The 21,050-nt window shown below is 40.8% G+C and overlaps 2 protein-coding genes across 2 annotated transcripts in view; both read left to right on the top strand.

The window, feature by feature from the left end:
- Positions 1 to 7,533, top strand: part of elna (elastin a) — a 49,361-nt gene extending 41,828 nt beyond the window's left edge. Inside the window, exons 44-50 of the mRNA XM_080006623.1 lie at positions 197 to 232; positions 734 to 802; positions 1,925 to 1,963; positions 2,484 to 2,531; positions 4,242 to 4,277; positions 5,050 to 5,115; positions 5,720 to 7,533. Of these exons, the coding sequence (XP_079862749.1) occupies positions 197 to 232; positions 734 to 802; positions 1,925 to 1,963; positions 2,484 to 2,531; positions 4,242 to 4,277; positions 5,050 to 5,115; positions 5,720 to 5,766 (341 nt within the window). The 3' untranslated portion in view covers positions 5,767 to 7,533. The remainder of the gene's footprint in view (positions 1 to 196; positions 233 to 733; positions 803 to 1,924; positions 1,964 to 2,483; positions 2,532 to 4,241; positions 4,278 to 5,049; positions 5,116 to 5,719) is intronic.
- Positions 7,534 to 8,489: 956 nt separating this feature from the next.
- Positions 8,490 to 21,050, top strand: part of limk1a (LIM domain kinase 1a) — a gene marked incomplete at its 5' end in the record, with an annotated part of 40,379 nt that continues 27,818 nt past the window's right edge. The window contains 2 exons of the mRNA XM_080006325.1: positions 8,490 to 8,547; positions 12,657 to 12,756. Of these exons, the coding sequence (XP_079862451.1) occupies positions 8,490 to 8,547; positions 12,657 to 12,756 (158 nt within the window). The remainder of the gene's footprint in view (positions 8,548 to 12,656; positions 12,757 to 21,050) is intronic.

Genomic DNA, 21,050 nt, shown 5'->3' with positions numbered 1-21,050 from the left:
GTAGGCTACATACCGTTGGTAGTAATTCCTAGATTCTTGTCTTTTTAATTTTCATGTTAGAATTTGAGTTGTTAAAACATGTTATTTTGCATCTATTGTAATGACCGTTCTTTATAGCAGCCAGTCATTGATTGATTTGAGGTGATGAGGCGATTTACAAGGATTAAAGCTGATTTTCTCTGTCACCATGATTCAGGGGGATACAATCCATATCTTCCAGGTTATGGACAGGGTATGTTTAGGAGAAGAGGAACAGCATTCATTCACAAAGCTCCCCAAATGTGTCCGTCCAAACTTTTCTGCTTATCGTATTCAAGCTTTGACGGTTGGTCAGGAAATGCCTCTGCGCTGCACTTCCTGCACTGAGAGCGCAAAATGCCAATGTGCTGATAGAAACCCCTGTGGTGGGCTTGGCAGAGAGCATCGGGGTTGAGATGCCAGCTGACCACTTAGGAAAGATGGGAGACAGTGATGGACGCGTTAAACACTGTTTGTACTCCTTGAACTCTGGTGTTCCCTTAAAGGACACTTTGCGATCCAAGAAGTGTTCTACTCATACCTGCTGTAACATCAGAAAACACTGCAACAAGCTGATTAACACGCTGATTTATATTTAAAAGCCTGTAATAATGATATTAATAATAATACATTTTCGATTTTAGTATGGTAGTATACTGTAGATTATGTTTCCCTTTCTGCATTTGTGAGCGATACTTCTGTGTTCTGTTTCCAGGCGGATTTAATTATCCTGCTGGAGTTGGACAGGGTGTTGCTGGGGCAGGAGCTAAAGCGCCCAAACCAGGTACTTCAACAGATTCAAGATTCAGGAGGGTTATTCGTCACATACAGTACACATACATAGGTTCATGCATATATGCAGTGAAATGTCTTTTGCAGAGCACCCGGAGATTATGCACAATAGTTACTCAACCGAAACATCATAGCTAACCTAATTCCTACGTAGCGAACTAACTGAAACTAACTGATTCCTAAAATGTAATGCAGTTAGTGAATAGAATAATATAAATAAAATTTTATAAAAATTAAATAAGACTCAAAAAGGTAATACAAAGTGGGGGTACAAAATAGAAGGGAATAGAGTTACGTATCGCAACATAACGTTCTGTATATAATGTATAACAGGGTCGGCTGCAGCGATAGTATTGACGTCTTCTAGAAAGATAACCGCGCCCTTTTGATTCTTCCTTTCTTCTACTTTAATGTATGTTTTAGCTAATTTAATTATACTAGAGTGTTATTATGGAAACATGTTCCTTTTATTATAACAGAGATCCCGATGAAATAGCTTGTTCAAGTTTCAAATATCACAGTAGAGGGTTCAGAGGGTTACATCATTTTTTTTTTTTTTTTTACAGCTATTGGAAATCCTAGAAAGGAGCTGCAGAGACTCACATTACTGATATGATACATTAATATAAGCCATGCTACAGCAAACAGATATTGTTTTTTTTTATAATTCTAAATATAATAACTGCATGTGAGAGGCAGAAATAATCAGCCGGAATCAGATAGTGTTGCCTTCTATCACAGCGACCCCTTGTTGGACTTGACTTTGGCAAGAGTCTGTGGTACACGAGTCCCTGTAGGGAGCAACCACTTCCAGCGCCTGAATATGTAATAGCAAGTTCGACATCAAAGCACGCCTGTTTAGAGATAACGTAATCCCCCGGAGAGCCCTGCCCCACGGAGCCAAAGGGAAAAATTAGTGTGCTGTTCCCACAATGCCATCGTATGAATCCAGGGCTCTGCGTCCCCTTAGGGCTCTCTGTGCACCCTGTGTTGAGCACTAACAAAGTTGGTTCGGTAAAACAGTAGGGGAGGGGGGCATGCAGATGATCGTACAACTAATAAAAAATTCCATCGGACAATCTACAACTGTTTTACTGACTTTTAATCCCAATAGGCTATGGCAATCTTGGAGCGGGAGGCGGATATCGACCAGGTAGACACCTCCCCGAATCTCATCTGTGCTATTGTTGAATTGCGCTTCGGGCTTCGCTCCTCTGCTCCCCTATATAATTCCTCATAACTGATTAAAGATATTTCTTGGAATAATTGAAACGTGAAATTATGGGTGGAGTCGTGCGGCGTCCACTTGGCCGGATCGCGCCGTGGGCCGGGGAATTTCACTCGCGGCGCAGCTTCTCCTATCGGTGAGGGAGCGTTATCACCCGGCGGCAGCCTACAGTTCTTCGCTGGCTCTCTCAACCCCACTGTGCTATGCCGGCCGGGGCGGCCCCAAAACCATAATCCCTCTCACTATGAGCTAGATAGATATTCCCCGACATAGGACCAATCTTAAGGTCTGACAGAAACGGTACCATGGATGGCATACATTTCCTCCAGAAGCAATGAATGAAGGCCACCCCACATATCCCATAAATCAGAGCCTGCATGGCAACAATTTGGTTTAAATAAAATTGGTTGTTGTGACTCCATTCACAACAACATTGACTTTGCAGGTGTGGTTCCTGGTTATGGAGGAGGATACCCACAGCCGGCTTACCCAGGTAATGTGTTCCGGCGCGTGATTTGGTGTTTGCATGAGTTTGTATGACGGAAATGTGGAAGTTGGAGAATTTTTGGTATCTGGGGAGCCTATGGTTTTACCGCATCCAGACAGTGCAGACAGATATGTAGCATAAGGAAGCCAGCAACTCAAGGCTCCGTGGCCTTCAGCCAGTGTTGAAAGGCACATCTGTATGGTGACCTCTGAGGACGGTCTGTCGCTATAAATCACCGGCAGGGTTCAAAGAGGAGGCAGGGCGGAACATTCATCATATGGAGGTGAGGGGGATAAGCTATAAGCTATAAGGCACAAGGGTGTGTGGCCAAGGAAAAAAAAGGAGGAACCATGAACATTTATGTAAATGTTACCACTCAGTCTTGAATATCTCAATTTAAAAAGTGAATGATGAAAAAATAACAACATTCGAGAATTTATTTGAATCGCAGTGCCTTGTGCAGCAGATTTTATGTAATGTAATTTTTAAAGGACCATACTAGTGTCAACCTAGTTTTACCCACAATGCACTTTGCATTACCCCTGACCATTTTCCTGATGTTGGCTCACATTTTTAGATAAATTAATTCCAATCGAAAAGGCGGAAGTGCCATTGCTTTAATAAATGATCTGGAGTGATGTAAATTGTGTTTGCTGACTGCCGTGGGAAGCAACACCAGCATGGCCTTCAATTCTGTGAGCAGAGCCCAAAACGTGTGGTCTGGCAGCTCACCCGGCATCAGAATCTCCACCCACTACGGTCGGGGTTTAGATCCCAGATGGTTCTTTCACTGTTTGTCCCTGTTTTGGGATCAGGAGGTGGATTAATGCCCAACTGCAGACAAACAGTTTGACGGAGGGGCGGACTGACGGACGGCATTGCTTCCTCTTAAGCGCTGACAATATGTTATTATTTGGAAAAAAAAAACTTCTGTTGCTGCTATTTACAGCCATTTCAAAGGTCCTGAATTACAACAATATATTGAATAAAATATATTCATGAGTCCAGTCCTTTGGTCAACTTACACGTATCGGACAGTAGCGATCAAATCAATGCTAATTCAGGCCTTTTTACTTTTAACACAAATATTTAGCTATTTTATTTCCTACCGCTGACAGTCAACATGATAACAACACAGCTGAGGCCGGCTTCACACTTGGGAATTCAATTGTGTTTTAATGACCACGATCTGCATTTCTCTCCTCATTTACCTAATTTACCGAGAGGTTAATTGGCGGGCATATGACAGCACAGCGAGTAAAGAACATCAATACGGAAGACAGGCTGTCTTTTGTTTCTCAAATAAGTATCTTTAAGAATACCATTGAGGTTTAAAATCGGTCTCAAATGTTAAGATGAGATGTCTTTGATGCGAAAACGGAAAATCCTGCGAACGGCGTCACGTTTGGCCACACTCTAACTATGAGATGAGCCTATTGTCTTTGTGATGTCTGGTCATTTAAATATAAAACTCAAAACATTTCAGGATCATTCAACTATGCACTGGCAAAAAAAAAACAAAAAACGGACAATAAAATGCTCCCTTCCATATCTGATCTGACGTTAACATTTTCCTTCTCCTGGCCAGCAAATAGAAGAATAACGCATTGAGAATCGGCTTTTGTGACGCCTCGTTTTATTGTTGTCTCTTTCCACATCTCTTTAGGTGCTCCTCCATGTTTTTGACAACGTGTCTGTTATTTTTTTTTTTTTTAGGTGGATATGTACCAGCGCCGCTGACTCCTCAACAAGGTACATAACAGAAGGTCCTCGCTCATCTCAAACTGGTAAACCCGTCCAAACTTGGCGCAAAAGTAGCAAGGGGGGAAAAGGAACGTCTTCAGTGAATGTCCTCCGCAGACCTCTACTCATTGCCGTTCTTCCTCTCAGAATCCGATTACTTGAGTGCAATTAGAACCGGGCGGGGTCGGGGAGCTGCGCACGGCACCGTACGGCCAGTCCCTGATAATCTGCATTTGTCCCGGGGAATGTAAAGGATAATTCCTGGTGGGATTATTTTGAGTGAAACGCAGCTTGTTTCTTAGGTAACTACAGCTACATACAATATACAAGCCTTAGATTTCTGCCTGAAGATATAGCTTCAAAGTCACATGACCTGGGGTTTTTTCTTTAGTTATCAATTTTAATATCCATTTGCAAAATAATCTGGAGAAAATAAAACGTGTTTTTTACGAGATCCATATGTTTTGAGAGCACATCGCATGATGACAATGACAAGAGAGATGTTTTTTAATTGATCAGAGCCCATTCTGTTTACAATTCTAAAATCTTGAAATCAAAGTAATTAGCTTTTAATATTAAAAAGAGAGCATTTCACCATCAGGTAAGTGTATTCCCAAAACCACACAAAAAGAACCTAACCCCTTTCTTTTTACACTTTGACATTTACCAGCAATACAACAGTACAAATACATTGCATTTAATTTCACCAGACTGTCGATGAATCCTTCCATGGAAAAGCTGTGTGTCAGTGCGTGCCGTCTTCTCTCTCCTTGTTTTGCAGCCAAAGCAGCGAAGTACGGTCCGCTGCAGGGATTCCTCGGGGGTCAAGGAGGAGGAGCCTACAGAGGTGGGAGGCTTCTGACACGGCAGCATCTCAAAAATGTCTGCACTACGTTCCTACCTTACCGTTCTGTTCACGGAGTGGCTCAAGGCAGAAATACATTTGATGTACAGTAGTTTGGCAAAACGTCAATGAGCAAATTGTGATTGGTTAGGAAAGCAATGGGTGGGAGAACAGGGAGAACATTTCTCTGTTTATTATTGAAAGACATCGGAGTCAATTTTAGTTTTAAACCAACAAAAAGGTCAAGGATGAGAGCTGAAGGCTGCCAGCTGAATAGGTCTGATGTACGATTTGGGCTGGTTTATTATTATTAATATTATCATATTTGTCATTATATTCTTTATTTCATTCTTCATCTATTATTGTTATGATTGTGATTATTATTATCATTATTATCAATAACAATAAATAAACTGGGGGTGGTGGAGGCAGAGAATCAGCCAAAGAAATAAACAAGCCTTCATAGCGTTAATAGCAGGTTACTAACAAAGTAAGCAGGTTGACTGAAACTATAATACAGTGATTAAGGTAAACAATAACAAGCTCTTTGGTGAACACGATCACATTCATTTCTCCGTCACTAAATATGAACTCTGTGGTGTTTCAGGTGGGGCCGCCGGGTGCCTGGGGAAATACTGCGGGAGGAGGAAGTAGAGAATCTCTTGAGATACAGCGTGACCTCAAGAAACCATGGTGCTACTGCATGATCTAGAATGTACATTTTAAATGCGACACATCCCCGATTAATAGACAGCACGTGACTATGTTTGTTCCAAGTCTGGTCTGAAAAAAACCAAACCCACCGACTCAGAATTTTGTTCATGTTTTGATGTGAGTAGTTTAATTTGATAATGACTTTAATTGTTGATAGGGTCAGATAAGTGAGCCTTTTCCAGACAACCCTCCCTTCCCTCTCATCAGCCAACGTGAAATATTACTTGTGTGTGTTTTTGTGTTTCTGTATGAGTGATTATTTTTGATGTGTGTGTCTGTGCGTGTGTGTGTGTGTGTGTGTGTGTGTGTGTGTGTGCGTGTGTGTGCGCATTCTCTGGCATATGGCCCTACTGTTGTGCGAATGAAGGCTAGATTTAGCAAAGTTGCCAAGTGATGGTGGTCTGCTTAGGCAGGGAGGTGCACTGTCAGTTGCGTTAGGGTCCTTACCTCTTCTGCACACGCCGCCCCACTGTGCGTAGCATCTCTAAGCTCGGGGGGAGTCTTAACATTTCTCGGATGTTTATGGGGTTGAGCTGTCGGAGGCCTTTTCCAAGCGCTCATGCGTCCTGACCATTCCTAGATTGGCTTCTGGTCTGGATCTTCCTTTTTTTTTTCTTCTTCTTTTTTTTTTTTTTTTGTTCTAGGCCTGTGTAGGTTAAAATCAGCAAGTATAGCAGGTGGTTCAGGGCCAACCCATCTGTTCTCCGTGCGTTTGCCAATTCAAGGTGCCATGCAGTTTAAATCTTCCTCAAGAATTTATTTCTAATGTTGCCAGAAGGGTAATGTATGAAGGGCAGTTTTTTTCTCTGAAGTATAGTGTGTTGATGACAATCTGAAGGGGTTTGATGTGTAACTGGGTCTGTTTTGTTTTGCCAAAATACTTTGGAATGGCAATATTACACTTTTTGAGGATATCAGAAGTGAAGGAAATAACAAAAACCATACAATGATTAAGACACTGCTCTGGGATGGACATTGTGCATGTATGGATTGCAGGATGTTGACTTATTAATTATGTGTCATGTTCCCTGGAGTCAGCCATATGCTGCAGCCTCATGTGTAGTCTCATCTATTTTAGGCTTTTCAGTAGTTATTTACATTTATTCTATGTTACATTATTCAAGGTTCTGTTTGCATCAATCTTTGTTTGGCTTATTTTTTTTTTTTTATTGTCGCCAGTAATGTGTGGACAAGAAATGATGAAAAAAATGTTTAGTTTAACCATTGCTTTTGCATTTATCCGCTAAAGAGAATTCTAATACTGAGTAAGAGCTTTGTGTATGTGGGTGGGTTTTTTGTGTTTATCCCCCTGTCTCTGTGGGAAATGAGCTTCCTTCGCTCTTTATGTACATGAGTTGCTTTAAAGGAAGACTTTGCCCACACATACTGACCAATGCGCTCTCTGAATGGGAGACCCCGCATCTTTCTCTCTGTGTACTGTGTTTTTGAACTATTTGGATTTTAGCCCGCTTAAAATTCCAGTATTCGGTGCTTTATAAGAACTGTCTTTGAGCCTTTCTGGGTCAAACCTTGTCTTCTGTGCCGTGGGATATTATGTATTCATCTTAATTTAAAGGTTTCCAAAAGGAGAAGCAGCGTGATTTTGCACTTTTTATATTTCCACGACACACTTTTGACCTGTTCCCAGAAATCCTGGCATTTTATTTGCTTCATTAGATTACAAAATAAAATGTTTTAAAGAACATGTTTTTTTGTTTCTTGTTTTTTCTTTAAACGGTAGATCCGACTTTGGAATGGAACAAGCAGGGTCAGATTGACGGTGACATTTATTGGTGTAGCACATTTCATACACAAGCGAAATTCAAAGTGCTGGACATAATGCATAAAAGATATAAAGGCAAAGAACAACAAAAGTATAGAAATTAAAAGCTAAAAACAGATAAAGGCACTGAAGTATAATTTCCAACAGGTCAACACACTTACACAAGGCACGACTCGAACGGACACTTAAATCGTTCACTGGACTCAAACCCGACTAGAAAGTGGGGGCTGTTACCACACACACACACACACACACACACACACACACACACACACACACACACACACACACACACACACACACACACACACACACACACATAAATAAAATAAAATTGGAAAATATAAATATTTGGAAAAAATGGCCCTATACATAAATCTATATAAAGATATATACATGTACATTTTAAAAAGAAAACAAATAAATATACACTACAATAATAATAATAATAATAATAATAATAATAATAATAACAGAAAAAGGGTTAAAGTGCAATTCAAGACAACCTTAAAGTATTCAACATTTTATTCTCATATACTGTATGATTCTGTATGATACTGAAGTCCAGTGCCCTCACCGGTATAGTTGTTTGTTGTCCAGCCTCTATCCGCCGCTGCCTCCAGCAGTAGCTCTTATTGGCCCGCCCGGCCCATCCTCTCCCACTCCAGCCCCGCGCACCCACCCGAGCTCCTTGGCAGAGTAGCGGCAGGAAGCTGCGGACGGGGAGTCAGGGACCGGTCCGAACCAGGCAGCCGGCGGAGCAGCGAGGCTGCGGCGGAAGACGCTCACCTGAACCTCCCACCCCCAGCCCCAGCCCCAACCCCACCCCGCCGAGGCGGCCGTGTCTCTCCCTCCCGCGGAGCTCCGGGTCGCAGAGTGGATGAGGTTGATGCTGCTGTGCTGCACCTGGAAGGACGAACGCATGGGAGAGGAGGAAGGTGAGAGCCGGGGCGGGTGTTTCCTTCGGGCCGCGGTGCCGCTCGTACCCCGCAATAGCAACGTCTGAATACTTCACCATCGTCGGGGTTTTTTTTGGGGGTTTTTTTTTGTCCATTTTCCCCCTCCCTTCCCCTCCGCGTTGATGCGATTCCGTTATAAGGTGATTTAAGGACCGGGCGATGTGTCGACGCATCAATATCGCGGTATGAGACCAGATATCGTCGGTTATCGCTATACCACAACACCTTGAAATGATTTCTCCAAGGCTGCGTTGCAGTAAAGTCGTGTATAAAATAGTACTTTTTAAAGTAATGCCATTTTCTCAACTTCACGAAACGTTCTAGCTGTCCTAACAATGCCTCTTGACATATGCACGTACTTTTGTTTCTTTGGGTGTGTATATCGTGTGATATATACAGTAGCGTTGTCATCCCCAAATATTGTCAAATTATCGATAGCGATGTATTCGTCAGAAAATATTTTTGATATTTGATTTTGTCAAATACTTTGTAAATGAAGCCCACTTTTAAAGTGCACAAACATTTGTTCTCTGATGGGCCTACTAACACACACACTGTGAAATAAGACAACCCAGACAGTTGGTTGTTTTTTTTTGTGGGGCCTCTATTTCAGAAAACGTGTGATTCAGTCTCCTTCCTACATCACTTGGAGACTCATTAGAATGAAAACCGCTCCCCATCTACCTCCACCCAAGGCTACCGAGCGCCGCCCGACCCCCCTACAGTAAGCGTGGCAACTGCTCTGTTGGCCGCACAGACCAGCACAAATCTTTTAAAAGAAAGCAGAATTAATACCAACTGTCAACAAAACTGCAGACAAGGGCCATGCCCCGCGATCGGCTGAGCGTTTCTCTAAACAAAACCAATAAAAACGTGTGTTTTTATTGTAAATGTATTCATTTGATCTTATTTTCCAACGTTTCTTAATTGAATGAAACAGATAGAGCCCAAGTCGGGACAAACTTTTAAATTAGGCCATGTAGATCTAATATGAATGAAGATTCAGCAACTGAATCGCTTATTTCTCAAATTTGTTCAGAAACAGATTTTGATGGACTGATAGGTTGAAATAAGTGAACGTTTATGCAACAGAACCCTACTCATGCTCCAATCCCATTTGCTCACAGAACTAGGACGCTGGCAGCTCATTAAGATTTTAAGCGGCACACATTGAAACAGCATGTCGGGAACGGGTGATCGAGGCATGTTAGAATGGCTAGAATGCATAATCTGAGTGGTATTTTCGGCAAAAAAAACATGCAAAGACATTTTTCAGGGACCTCAGAGACCTATATTAACTTGTTGAGAAGCAGTATAATACATGTAGGTCCTCTTTAAAAGGAACCCATACAGTGTGGACATGTATATACACACCTGCAGTAAGTGAGTTCAATATACTGTAAGATAAACACTTACTATGGATAGGGCTCAGCCGACTGGAAAGGGTCTAATTACTTACTTAATGCATCGTAGTATTTGTAGTATCTGAAATCTGTTCATAAATTCTCAAGGTATGGCTGGTTTGAAGAGAGAAAGGGACAAAAAGGAAATACCATATATATTAGATACCATATTCTTGATTTAATCACATATTATTATTATTATTATTATTATTATTATTATTATTATTATTAATAATATTATTATTATTAGTGTTATTTTTATGGTTATTATTATAACTATTACAATTTAATAAATGATTAATATAATTACTATATTACTATTATGACTTATCAACTTTGTGTGTGTGTGTGTGTGTGTGTGTGTGTGTGTGTGTGTGTGTGTGTGGTGTGTGTGTAGTGGGGGTAGAGGCATAATTAGAGGAACCAGACCTAATTCTGGCCAATACAATCAATAATTCTCATTCAGCAAGAAAGACTGCTCTCTCAGGCATTTTGGTAGTGAGGTAGTTAAAGAAACCGTGGACAATTTTCAAAAATCAATTTCAGGATTATATCTCAGACCTCAACCCAGGCTTTATTAAAATGTTGTTTCCCATCCCTTATAACTTCATTAAGCACATTGAGAAACCTACCACCTCTCACCGTGCTTAATGCAGTCCAATGGGGCAAACCTTTAAGCTTTAAAAATTAAAAAATCTTTAGGTTTTTACGCAACGTTTCAGAGGAATTCTGCATCTGGAAAAATGTGTGGTATTGTATTTCTTTTTAACAGGTACATTTTTTATATATCTTTTCTGTCCTGGCATTTCATTTGTAAAACATTAGGATTTTGTTTTGTGACTCATTATGCATCTATTTTGTGAGACGTCACCCAAATTCTATTTCTCTCAGTTGGAGTTGCATAGCAACTAGCCCTCCAATACCCCTTCAAAATGTTTTAGTGCTGTGAGTACTTTTATCCTATATTTCTATTTCAGAATAAATTAAACCTTTTCTTTTCCATGATGCACACATCCTACTAGGGCTGCCACCTGAAAGTCGACGAGTCGAATCGTCAGTCGGAAACCCGTCAGTCCACTGAGATTCTGTCAAGTCGAGCAGTCGTTTGTTTTTTTTTCTTTTCGGTCAGTGTGCATTACAATAACAGGATACAACAGACAGGAGCTTATAAAATGCACAGGGATAACATTTCAATGAGGAATTATAAATAAGGGGAACCACAAATATATTTTTATATGTGTGAATCGTTCACGCCTTCGAACGCGGCTCTCCGTCCACCCCGCGCTCGCCGAGGGGGTGATCGGGGTGAGAGTCACGTAGAAGGTGTCCCCGTTACGTTGCGGTTTCGTTCCATTGCTGTTCCATACGCACTTGTTTTGTTCCATAAGCAGACTTAAACTAAAAATAAAATATCCTACAAATAAAAGCACACTGTTTTGGCGCGCCCCATTGCTGGAGCGCGCAGCTTTGGGGAGGGTGACAGGTACGCAAAATGCGCCCCGATCGCTCCCTCCCCACGCCCCCCACCCTCGCGCCCTAGGGGACCACCTCTCTCGCCTATAAGAAGAGCCAGCCCTGCACCCCCCGCGCCGGCTAGTCGCATTGAACAGCTGAATCCGATTGTATTGACAAAATTGGGAGTCGGGTACAGCCCTTCATCCTACCATTTCAGTGCCTTTTAAACTATGCTTCATGTGCAGAAATGCTACTAAAAATCAGTACCATTGGCTGTTTGGCTAATTAACTGCTGCTTTTGTCCCTCTGTGTTTTTTTTTTTGCAAGCCAACTTTACTGTTCTTTGAAAATTGTGATGTACTATTTTATCTATATTGGAAAGCTCCCACTAGACTGTAGGGAAGGCAAGCAAGAGCCCTCTAAATAATGCAGTACCTTATAGTGCATCTGGGAGGTAACCAAGGTTTTGTAACTCTTACAATCAAAATTGTATCCGAATTGGGGAAGATATGTCAGCTATGCCTAATTTTGTTTATTAAACCACCAACAGTGGTTAGTTGGTTAGTTGCACCAAACAGTGCATTGAATATCCACATTTTAACCCTGGTTACCATGCAAATATGCAAATAAATAGTACAGTAATTCTATTTTTTTTGTACAAGGCTGTTTGTTTGTTGGACTTCAACCAGTTTCCAAAGAACATATTTTAAATTAAAGCAAATTTGTTCTTTGGATAACACACACAGGCACATAAACACTCAAAATCCTCCCGGCATGAGGCTATATACAAGTACATCGGCTGTATAAAAAGGTTTATGATATAACTCATCGTTCGATGATTTGTTTTCTAAACTCTGACTGTTTTTCAGCAATCGCAGATAAGCATCATTTGCCTCAACATGGAATGGTGTTATTTCCCTAATGAGTGTAATTTAACTGCTATTTTTAGCCGTCTTGTTTCTGTCAATGCACTTTGACTAATTTGGCCAACCCTAAATGCCGCTTGTTGTGTGTTAGTGGCTGGAGCAATAACATTTCAGGGGAGGACGGGCTGACAGTTTTAGACACATTTTAGACAGAGAGATATACGGACATAGAGTTACATTTTCTATTACGTTTAATCAAATCGTTTTGCATTCTAAGAAGCAAGATGGAGATTATTGTCCCACAATCACACTCACATATGAACAGATATCTGGTCATATCAGGTCTTTGTTTTGTTTCTTATAGCCGGCGGAAGTTTGCCCGTTTGTGCAGGATGCAAACAGAGGATCTACGATGATCAGTACCTCCAGGCCCTCAACACTGACTGGCACACCATCTGCTTCAGGTCAGTGTCGACCACTGAATATCCATCATCCTCATCCCTGAACCGTGAAACACATTTCAAAATGAAAGGAAAGTTCTCCTTTAAAGCACACCGAATCCTTAAACGTGGGCGTGTTTTTCCTGTTGCATTACCACCCTCTTTCTCCTACATCCAATATCTAATGCCTTTGGTTAATTTATTAATGCTATCTGGGAAGCTGTATGCGCTATGCCTTGGGTTGACTGGTTTACCTAAAACGTCCCTCGAGAGCAATGCATAATGTCCCTGCTTGGGTTTGCTAAAATTTGAAATTTATACTCAGCCAGCTATTGGTTCTCTTGTCTTGCTTATCTTGTTGTAGTTTGCCATGGCATGCACTTTCCTGTCTGATTTTATGCCTTTCTTTGTTAATGTCAAATCATTTTTCTGGCGTCATGTGAAACTGCTTTGCGAACCTGTCTATTCTTATCGCTCTCTGTCAAGCATTGTTGTTGAGTTGAACGTGGACTGTAGCAGGACGGCAGAATAAGCTTTTGCGTGGACCATAACGGTTTATTTTTCCGTGAATTGCGTATTCTCTGCTTATTGATTACTTATCTTATGTGTTTTCTGACTGGCTCTGTTGAGCTGTTGCAGTGTCTTTGTGTTTGTTGATCACTTTTCTGGGAAGCCAATAAGGGAAAGAAGCAGCCGCTGAGGCTCCTTTCACTGCCTGAATAGTGTCCGAGCTGGTTAGACCTCAGCGGTAACGCAACCTTGTCGTAGGTAATTGCCTTGGCTTTGGGTGAGGCTCACAAAGAGTGGCTTGGTTAGGCTCAGATTAAATTGCAGATCTGTGGTTATTTTAAGGGGATATGATATACACACAAATGCACAACAGAAATGGATCACTTTGGAAAAAGTTTAGTTTAGTTTAGCTCCAGCTGAACGGTTGCTGCCTCTACGGCTGAACATCGTTCTAAAATATTTAGATACTCGTGCTGACCCGATGCCTTGACCTTCACGCGATGCGAGACTGAACCTTTTGGTTTTATTTTCGGCTCACTGAGAAGGATGAAACTACTGAGGTGCCAAAATTGTGTATTGAATGCCATTAATGCAATTTGGTCTATACCGTACAAGTATCATACTACTGCTCTAGCGGTCGCTTTTGCGCAATTTAAATTTGCATTTAAAAACAAATGTGATTGCCAGCTGCTGCAACGTCAACATCTTCACACCTCCTTGGTCTGACACACTGAAATCAAATATACGCTTAGCTTATTGATGTGATTCCTACCAGAATACGTCAGAATATAATGCTCTGACAATTATCTTACAAATGGCTTTTGCTGTGATTATACCTTGGTTAAAGAGAGACAGAACCCCCACCCCTCCCTAATTTCCAATGTACCATTCAACCATCCAAGTCAATTTGTTCAATCTGTCACTGAAGATCATAATGTTTTCCATTGCTATAGTCCAGGTTGTAAATATTCCAGTCATGCTCTTTCTTCTGTCCTTCTGACGGGCATGACAGATGACAGGCATGATAGATATGTTGTCGGAGGGTGTCACCTCCTCTTTTGGGGGCATCAGGCATCATGAGCACATATGAAGGGACATTGATCCGCAGCAGTGAGTTGAAAGGCTAATGGACATTGATTCTTTCAGAACATCTTAATGCAATTCAAGGCTTCTTCCGTCGCATGTGTTGTGGTGAAAAAAAAACATGCCCTGTGAAAAAGTATTGACTTTTGCCATATACATAAGTCTATTCCCTTTGTTTGTATTTTGTACCCCCACTCTGTCTTACTTTCTTGAGTTATTTCATTTTATTTAATTTTATTTTATTCTATATTATTCTATTCACTTACTGCATTATGTTTTCGGAAACCGTTAGTTTCAGTCAGTTAGTCAGTAGAAATTAGGTAGCTATTGTATTCAGTCTAGAACTTTTTGTGCATAATCACCGGGTGTGTTGCATTGACATTTCACTGCATATGTATGGAAGTATTTATATGTATGTGACAAATAAACCTCTTGAATCTTGAATGCAGTATGAAAATCTTTGGCCATGTTTTCTAGTGAATAGCTTAATAAGAATAGGAATACATGCATTATTATTTAGAGTAGCTCTAGCACTAGGCCAGAAACAACACAGTTGAATGAGTAATTCCTCTTAGTGTAATTACAATAATGTCGGAGAAATATTTTCTGTGAAAATGGGTCAGTTTGGCAGTTGGCATACTGTTCCAGTTATTTCTGTGATGATGATCTTATGTTAGTGCCCCCGTCCCGTTCCATTGTAGATAAACATGATTTCAGAGAGTGCAAGATGGAGATCAGACAATCTCGAGGCATTTTTCCTGCTTCGAATGAATGTTTGTTTGGCATTTCCTCTATTCACACTGTGAGCTCATTGTGAGCTCCAATGAAAATGATCCTGCTCTTAGTATTGACCCCATACCTTTTCCTCCTCGAGTAGAGAATGGGTTTTCCACAATAATGTCACTAATTCTGAACATGGAAATATATTATTTCCGACATCCTGCGTCATGCTGCAAAGCCCTACAACTTCCTGTTGGCAGAAGGGCTCTGCTGCTCCGCCTGGGCCATTAGTGTTTCCAAGTTGGCTGGAGCTCTGAATAAGAAATATGAGGAGGGTATCTGGTGCACAGTAAATTGTGTGTGTGTGTGTGTGTGTGCGTGCGTGCGTGCGTGCGTGCGTGCGTGCGTGCGTGCGTGCGTGCGTGCGTGCGTGCGTGTGTGTTTGACTTCCGGATGGGTACAGATGGCCTGGGATTGAGAGAAGGAGTCACATCTGGCTGCTCCAGAGTGTGTGTGTGTGTGTGTGTGTCTGTGTGTCTGTATCTGTGTGTCTGTTTACATGTGAATCAACATTTTTCTTTCTTTACACATTTTAGGATGGTGGTGCTGGTATTTTTTATTTACCCATATCATGTTTTTTCACAGTAGGTTTTGATATCTTTCGATTTTGTTTTTTTAATTCAACCCAGTGCCAGCTAACAACTCCTACCTCAGAAGACGGTTGTGTGTCAGATGTGACACTTGCTTTTGTCTCTTCCTGTTGGCAGTAGTACAGTTAAAGAGTTGTCAGGTGAACAGCAAAACGCTGATTTATTGCCACAGCTCACATGCTGCCCTTAACCAGTAGGAAGCCAGTCAACCATCTTCCTTTAATTGATCTTACAGTTACCAATTATTTGGTTAATGTAACCTATGGTTGAACAATTTTGAGGAAAAATGTAATTGCAATATTTGAACATAAGGAATATAAGATAAGTTATATTGTGCACCATATAAAGTAGTTATAAAGCCTGAATTAAGTTGTCAAGTAGTTATAAAGCAGTTCTAAAATAACTGAATTGGATGCAAAACATACTACAGGGCATGAACATAATTTGCTGACACCAGGTGATGAAAGATAAAGGTTGTTGACAGCTCTGATAGGTGCATATCTCACCCACACCGCAGTGCACCGTAAAGCGGCAACATTATGTGTCAGGTCTGGACACACACTGTGATCCCGAATCTAAGGAATGACACTATATTCTGTATTTTGACACTAAAGTCTACTTACACTATGTATAGACAGTAAAATAAAATTATAAAGCACAGCATGATGATCACTACTATCCAAATTTAAACAGACATCTTGAAATTGCTTAAGATACTTATCTAGCAGTGTTAGGCATTACCCGCTCTTGCCTATTCCCGTCAATAACACATTGAGAACATTGTGTTTTTTTATTTTAGATGTATTTCCATTTTACTCAGTTTTATTTGACATTTTTTATTTATTTTACTCCAAAACAAAAAATGCAGCACTGTGTAACAGGGAAATCCCCCCCGGTTGTTAAATGTCCGGTAACACCGGTGTTGTCGTGAGTATATTAACTGGTGAGAAAATCTCCTCATCATGGCATCCATAAACACTACACATAGTGAAATATTTCGGGTAGTTCTTCAGTAATTTAGTAGGTTGCTAGTTTGACCTTCATTTGACCTTTCCATTTCCATACAGTATATTACTCTAGTTACATTTACAAAAACACAGTTACTCATCAATTAGCAGAAGAATAGAGGAAGTCAGAAAGCTCCTTTCTATCTCTGATTCATTCTGCTGCTCCCATCACTCTGCATCTGCGCTGCAGTCTCTCTGCAGTTCTTTGCAGTTGCGTCTTGTGCCTAATATAACTGTTTCCTCCTGTCTGTCACTGCCCACGAGCTTTCCCCAAAGGACTTCCAATCTTTCTGTTGTGTCTGCAGTTTGGTAAGAACTTACAGAAATCTCACTGCCTCCCCACTACAATGCATTCACAGATTATACTTGATGTAAATGGGATGCCTTCTGGTAATACACCCGCAATGGATTTTTTTTTTGTCGTCTCACTGCATCTTCACACTTCATGCATAATAACCAAAAGCTTTGTTCTCTTCCTCCGTCTCCGTGTGAAATAGCTTATGAGATTTGTCCTCTTGTCACATTTCTGATGCCTCCTGTCCCCGATTCTTTCTGACTCATATCTGCAGTGTAGTGCAGCTCTACAGTGTCATTAAAAAAAAGACTTCTATTCTCAACACCTGTCTTTTCCTATGGCGGCTTTTTATATTTTTTCATTTTTGAACGTAATAGCCAAAGCGTGGCGAAAATCATTCAAAGGATCCGTGTTCCGTCACAGCATGAGCAAAAGTTTTGTCCGCGCAAATGTAAGCGTACTGTTATGTTTCCACCAACTGCGTCGGATCTCAATCTGGATGTGTTTTTTTTTTTGTTCGTTTTTTTTTCTGGCTGGTTCTATGCACGGAGAAGGTTGAGATGCTGATCCACTGTGGACCTCCAGTGAGTCAGCAGGTTTCTGTCTGCATCCTCTCTCTGCATAGTAACAGGTGCTGCAGGCCAATAAGATGGTTCAATATATTGAAAGTTGTGGAGGATAATGCTGTCCATTATTTCTTTATCGAATGACGTTGGTGTACTTGGTAGTGAAAATACACAACATAAAATCTGAAAAATGAATTGTTGAATCGGTCTGAATATGACTTTTGATAACTGATAATAAGAACCAGAGTAAATTTTCAAAGCCTATTGTACATGTTGCATACAATGGATTGCACTGTAGAAATTTGTGTGTTTTGCATCTGTTGTGTCTAAACATCATTGTATTAACTGGTGCTTCGAAAGGCAATTGATTTGAAGGAAATAATGGGTCAGTGGCTCAAACGTAAATGTAGGCTTTAAAAGAACAGACTGTTTAAATCAACCTTTTTCCCCACTCCTTTTCCACACCGTGCTATTACATATTTTCCTTGTACAGACGTTACTTCTACCTGTACAATGACTTCAAATTTGTAGTCACCATCGTGTAGTGTAATGGAATAAAACATGCAATCTGCCAAATATTGATGGAAATATGACAAATAAAGTATATAATAATATATTAAGCATAGTGTTTAAATGCCTTCATGAGATATGCTTCATGAGAAGTCCCTGACAAGTCATTGAGTTCAGTGTCAAGGCCACTAAACTCAGCCCTCATTCACAGAACCTTTCTCAAATAATTCTTATTTCTTCTTTATTTCTTAATTCTGCTTCGTTTTTCTTCTGGAGGAAAGGTGTGTATATAATGTTCAAGTGTGTCACATCAGAAAGAATGTGAAATGCCAGTGATAACAATACGATCAACGGATGCGGAACCACCTCAGCACAGTATATTATAGCTGAGTGTGCAAAGTGAGAGACTGAGAAAAAGTTGAAAAGGCTAATCCGCCCAAAGATGGAACGAGAAAGGGACGAGCCTGCGATGCCACGGGTCGCGCCCGTTCGCAGAGCGGGAGTCTAGCGGACAGGAAATAGTTGATGGAAGCCGGTGACCCTGCTCCGCAGCTGCAGCGTGGGACTCAAAAGAGGAAGGGAGGGGGTAGAAAAGTGAAGAGACAGGCGGCCACATTCATGGCACAGAGACCAGAGGGCTCTGTCGGTTGAACATCACCGTCGCTGGCATGAGTCTGCTTCCTGTGTGTTACAACAAGGCGCTCTCTCTCAGCGGGAACATGTGGCAAAAGGACCAGCAGTACAAGAAACGCACCGGCCGCAGAAAGTAAGTGGATCAGCGGGTCGTATGCGGGTGATATGGAGGGGCCCTGAGCGTATAGTCTGTAGAACCAGTTTTTCAACAACATGTTGACAAGAGGAGCACATGCGTCTCAAAGAAATAGTTTGAGGCGCATATTCTGATGGCTGAAAGATGAAAAGACAAAAGTCATTGAGGCGGATGATGTGTTTCTGTTTTTGGATGCTAATGGTTGAGGGATATGACTCGGGAGTTTCACTTCCCTTTCTTCATTGTAAATTTAGTTTTTAATTTATTAATATAGCTGTACATCAGGAAATCCCTGTTATTTCAAACTCAGTTATTTTAACTTTGTATATATATATCAGAACATTTTAATTTCAAATGTTCTATTCAGCGGGGTAAGTTATGTTTGTTCCCATTTCTCCAAATTCATTCACTAGAAATGTGCAGCACGCATCGCTGTTCAGTGGTTGAGGGTTTCAGCGTTGCCGTCTACTATATTTTCAGTTGGTCAGTCTAAGGGCAAAATAGTACAGACTATAGTGTAGGTGTGAGGTTTTTTTTTGTTTTGTTATGTACTTACCAAATTTGAATGTCAGCATCCAATGCTCACATCATCTCATTCTGTATCCTGCGGTAGTTTTTCATGTGTCCCGCTGAATGTGGTGGGTGCCAACAAATATAAATAGGCCTGAGCTGACCCAGCCAACATGAACTTTATTTGAGCATTTGGGGTCCTGACACCTAAACAGTTTATCTTGTACAAGTGGGCTTTGTTTTTGCTGGTTATTTTCCTACCAGAAAATATTTTCACATCATAAAATGTTTTAATTTTCATATCGTATCGTATTCGTATCTTTAATAAATGTTTAATTTTGGATGTTTACCTCCACAGCATTTTTTAAACCTATATGAAATTACTCCTTTTCAAGGGCATACTTTTTCACATTTCTCTTGTGCATAAAATTCACTCACTTTGGGCTAAAAGTGCAAAAGCAAGTGTGGTGAAGTGGAGATCACTGTTGTGTGTGGGTTTATCTGTATGAATGTAATGCTGTTTGAATTCAGCTGGAGCCACATGATATAAGAACCACTGGGTTAGAATTCACGATACATCGTGTACACAGTAGATACAGACCAAAATTGCGAAAATCCGGAAATTGTTACCAGATGTATGCTATGACCCCCGAGGGAAGCCGGTTTGAGAAACACTGCTCAAGGGGCTCGTGTTTACATCAACCATGCCAGGACCTCGCAGTAAAATAGAGTGAGCGGCATCGTGGGAAACGAGAAATATGGCCTATAGACATGTGGGAGTGTTGAGTCATCTGACCATATGACTTTGAGCCGCACAGCGGACGAGAGCGGCGTGCACTAAGGGTCATGTGTTCTGCAGCCTGACCATGGCGTAACCATGCCAAGGTTTGGTTGGCTGATCTTGGTGAGGTGTTATTTTTAGGAAATATCTGCATCGCAATGAATCTCCTTCCAGATGTTCCTCCAACAGTAGTAGGCCTCGTACAGTAACACATGATACAGGCAATTTAAGATTGTCAACTTCTGCGCTAGGTCTTATAAATATATTTTACACCTGAAGCCTTGCAAATCAACTGTATTAAATTAATTATTTGGCAGAGGACTATCGTCTCCTTTTCTTAGACGTTTGAACTTGTGGCTTGGATAAAAGTCTGTCAGTGGTAAAGAATTATTTTTGGAAATGTGTCACATAGCGCCGCATCTCTCTGAAGCACATTTTTCGTTTAAGAACTGCCACAAGGCTGTAACCTTTGACTGCATAAAAATATGTACATCACAACCTCAAAATGGACCTTTTAATTCCTTTATCAGAGTGCACGGCTCCAGACTTCACCATCGAAGGAGGATTCATCCTTCCATTCTTTGTGTTCTGCCTTTCTTTATTTCAGTTTCTCGGTTATATTTAACCTTGATCTTTTTACCTGTGAAAATTACATACCGCTCTTTTCACATTGATGTCAGGAAATAACAAAGCAAGCCTTGACTTAGGTGAATTAGGTGAATATGAGTACTTAAGCGGTCAACATCAGCTATCATTACTACGAGTACAAGGACACACTTAAACGAATAATAACAAGCTATATCCACAAAAAAAGGCAAAAGAAAAATAAATAAAAATGAAACATGTCTTACACTTCTGTGTATTTACGAAAGCAGATACCATTTTGAGCAGCCAGATATCAAAGACCAAATTGGTTT

The sequence above is a fragment of the Zeus faber genome, assembly GCF_960531495.2.
Source record: "Zeus faber genome assembly, chromosome: 9".
Taxonomy (NCBI): Eukaryota; Metazoa; Chordata; class Actinopteri; order Zeiformes; family Zeidae; genus Zeus; species Zeus faber.
This window is presented reverse-complemented; position numbering and strand designations above follow the sequence as displayed.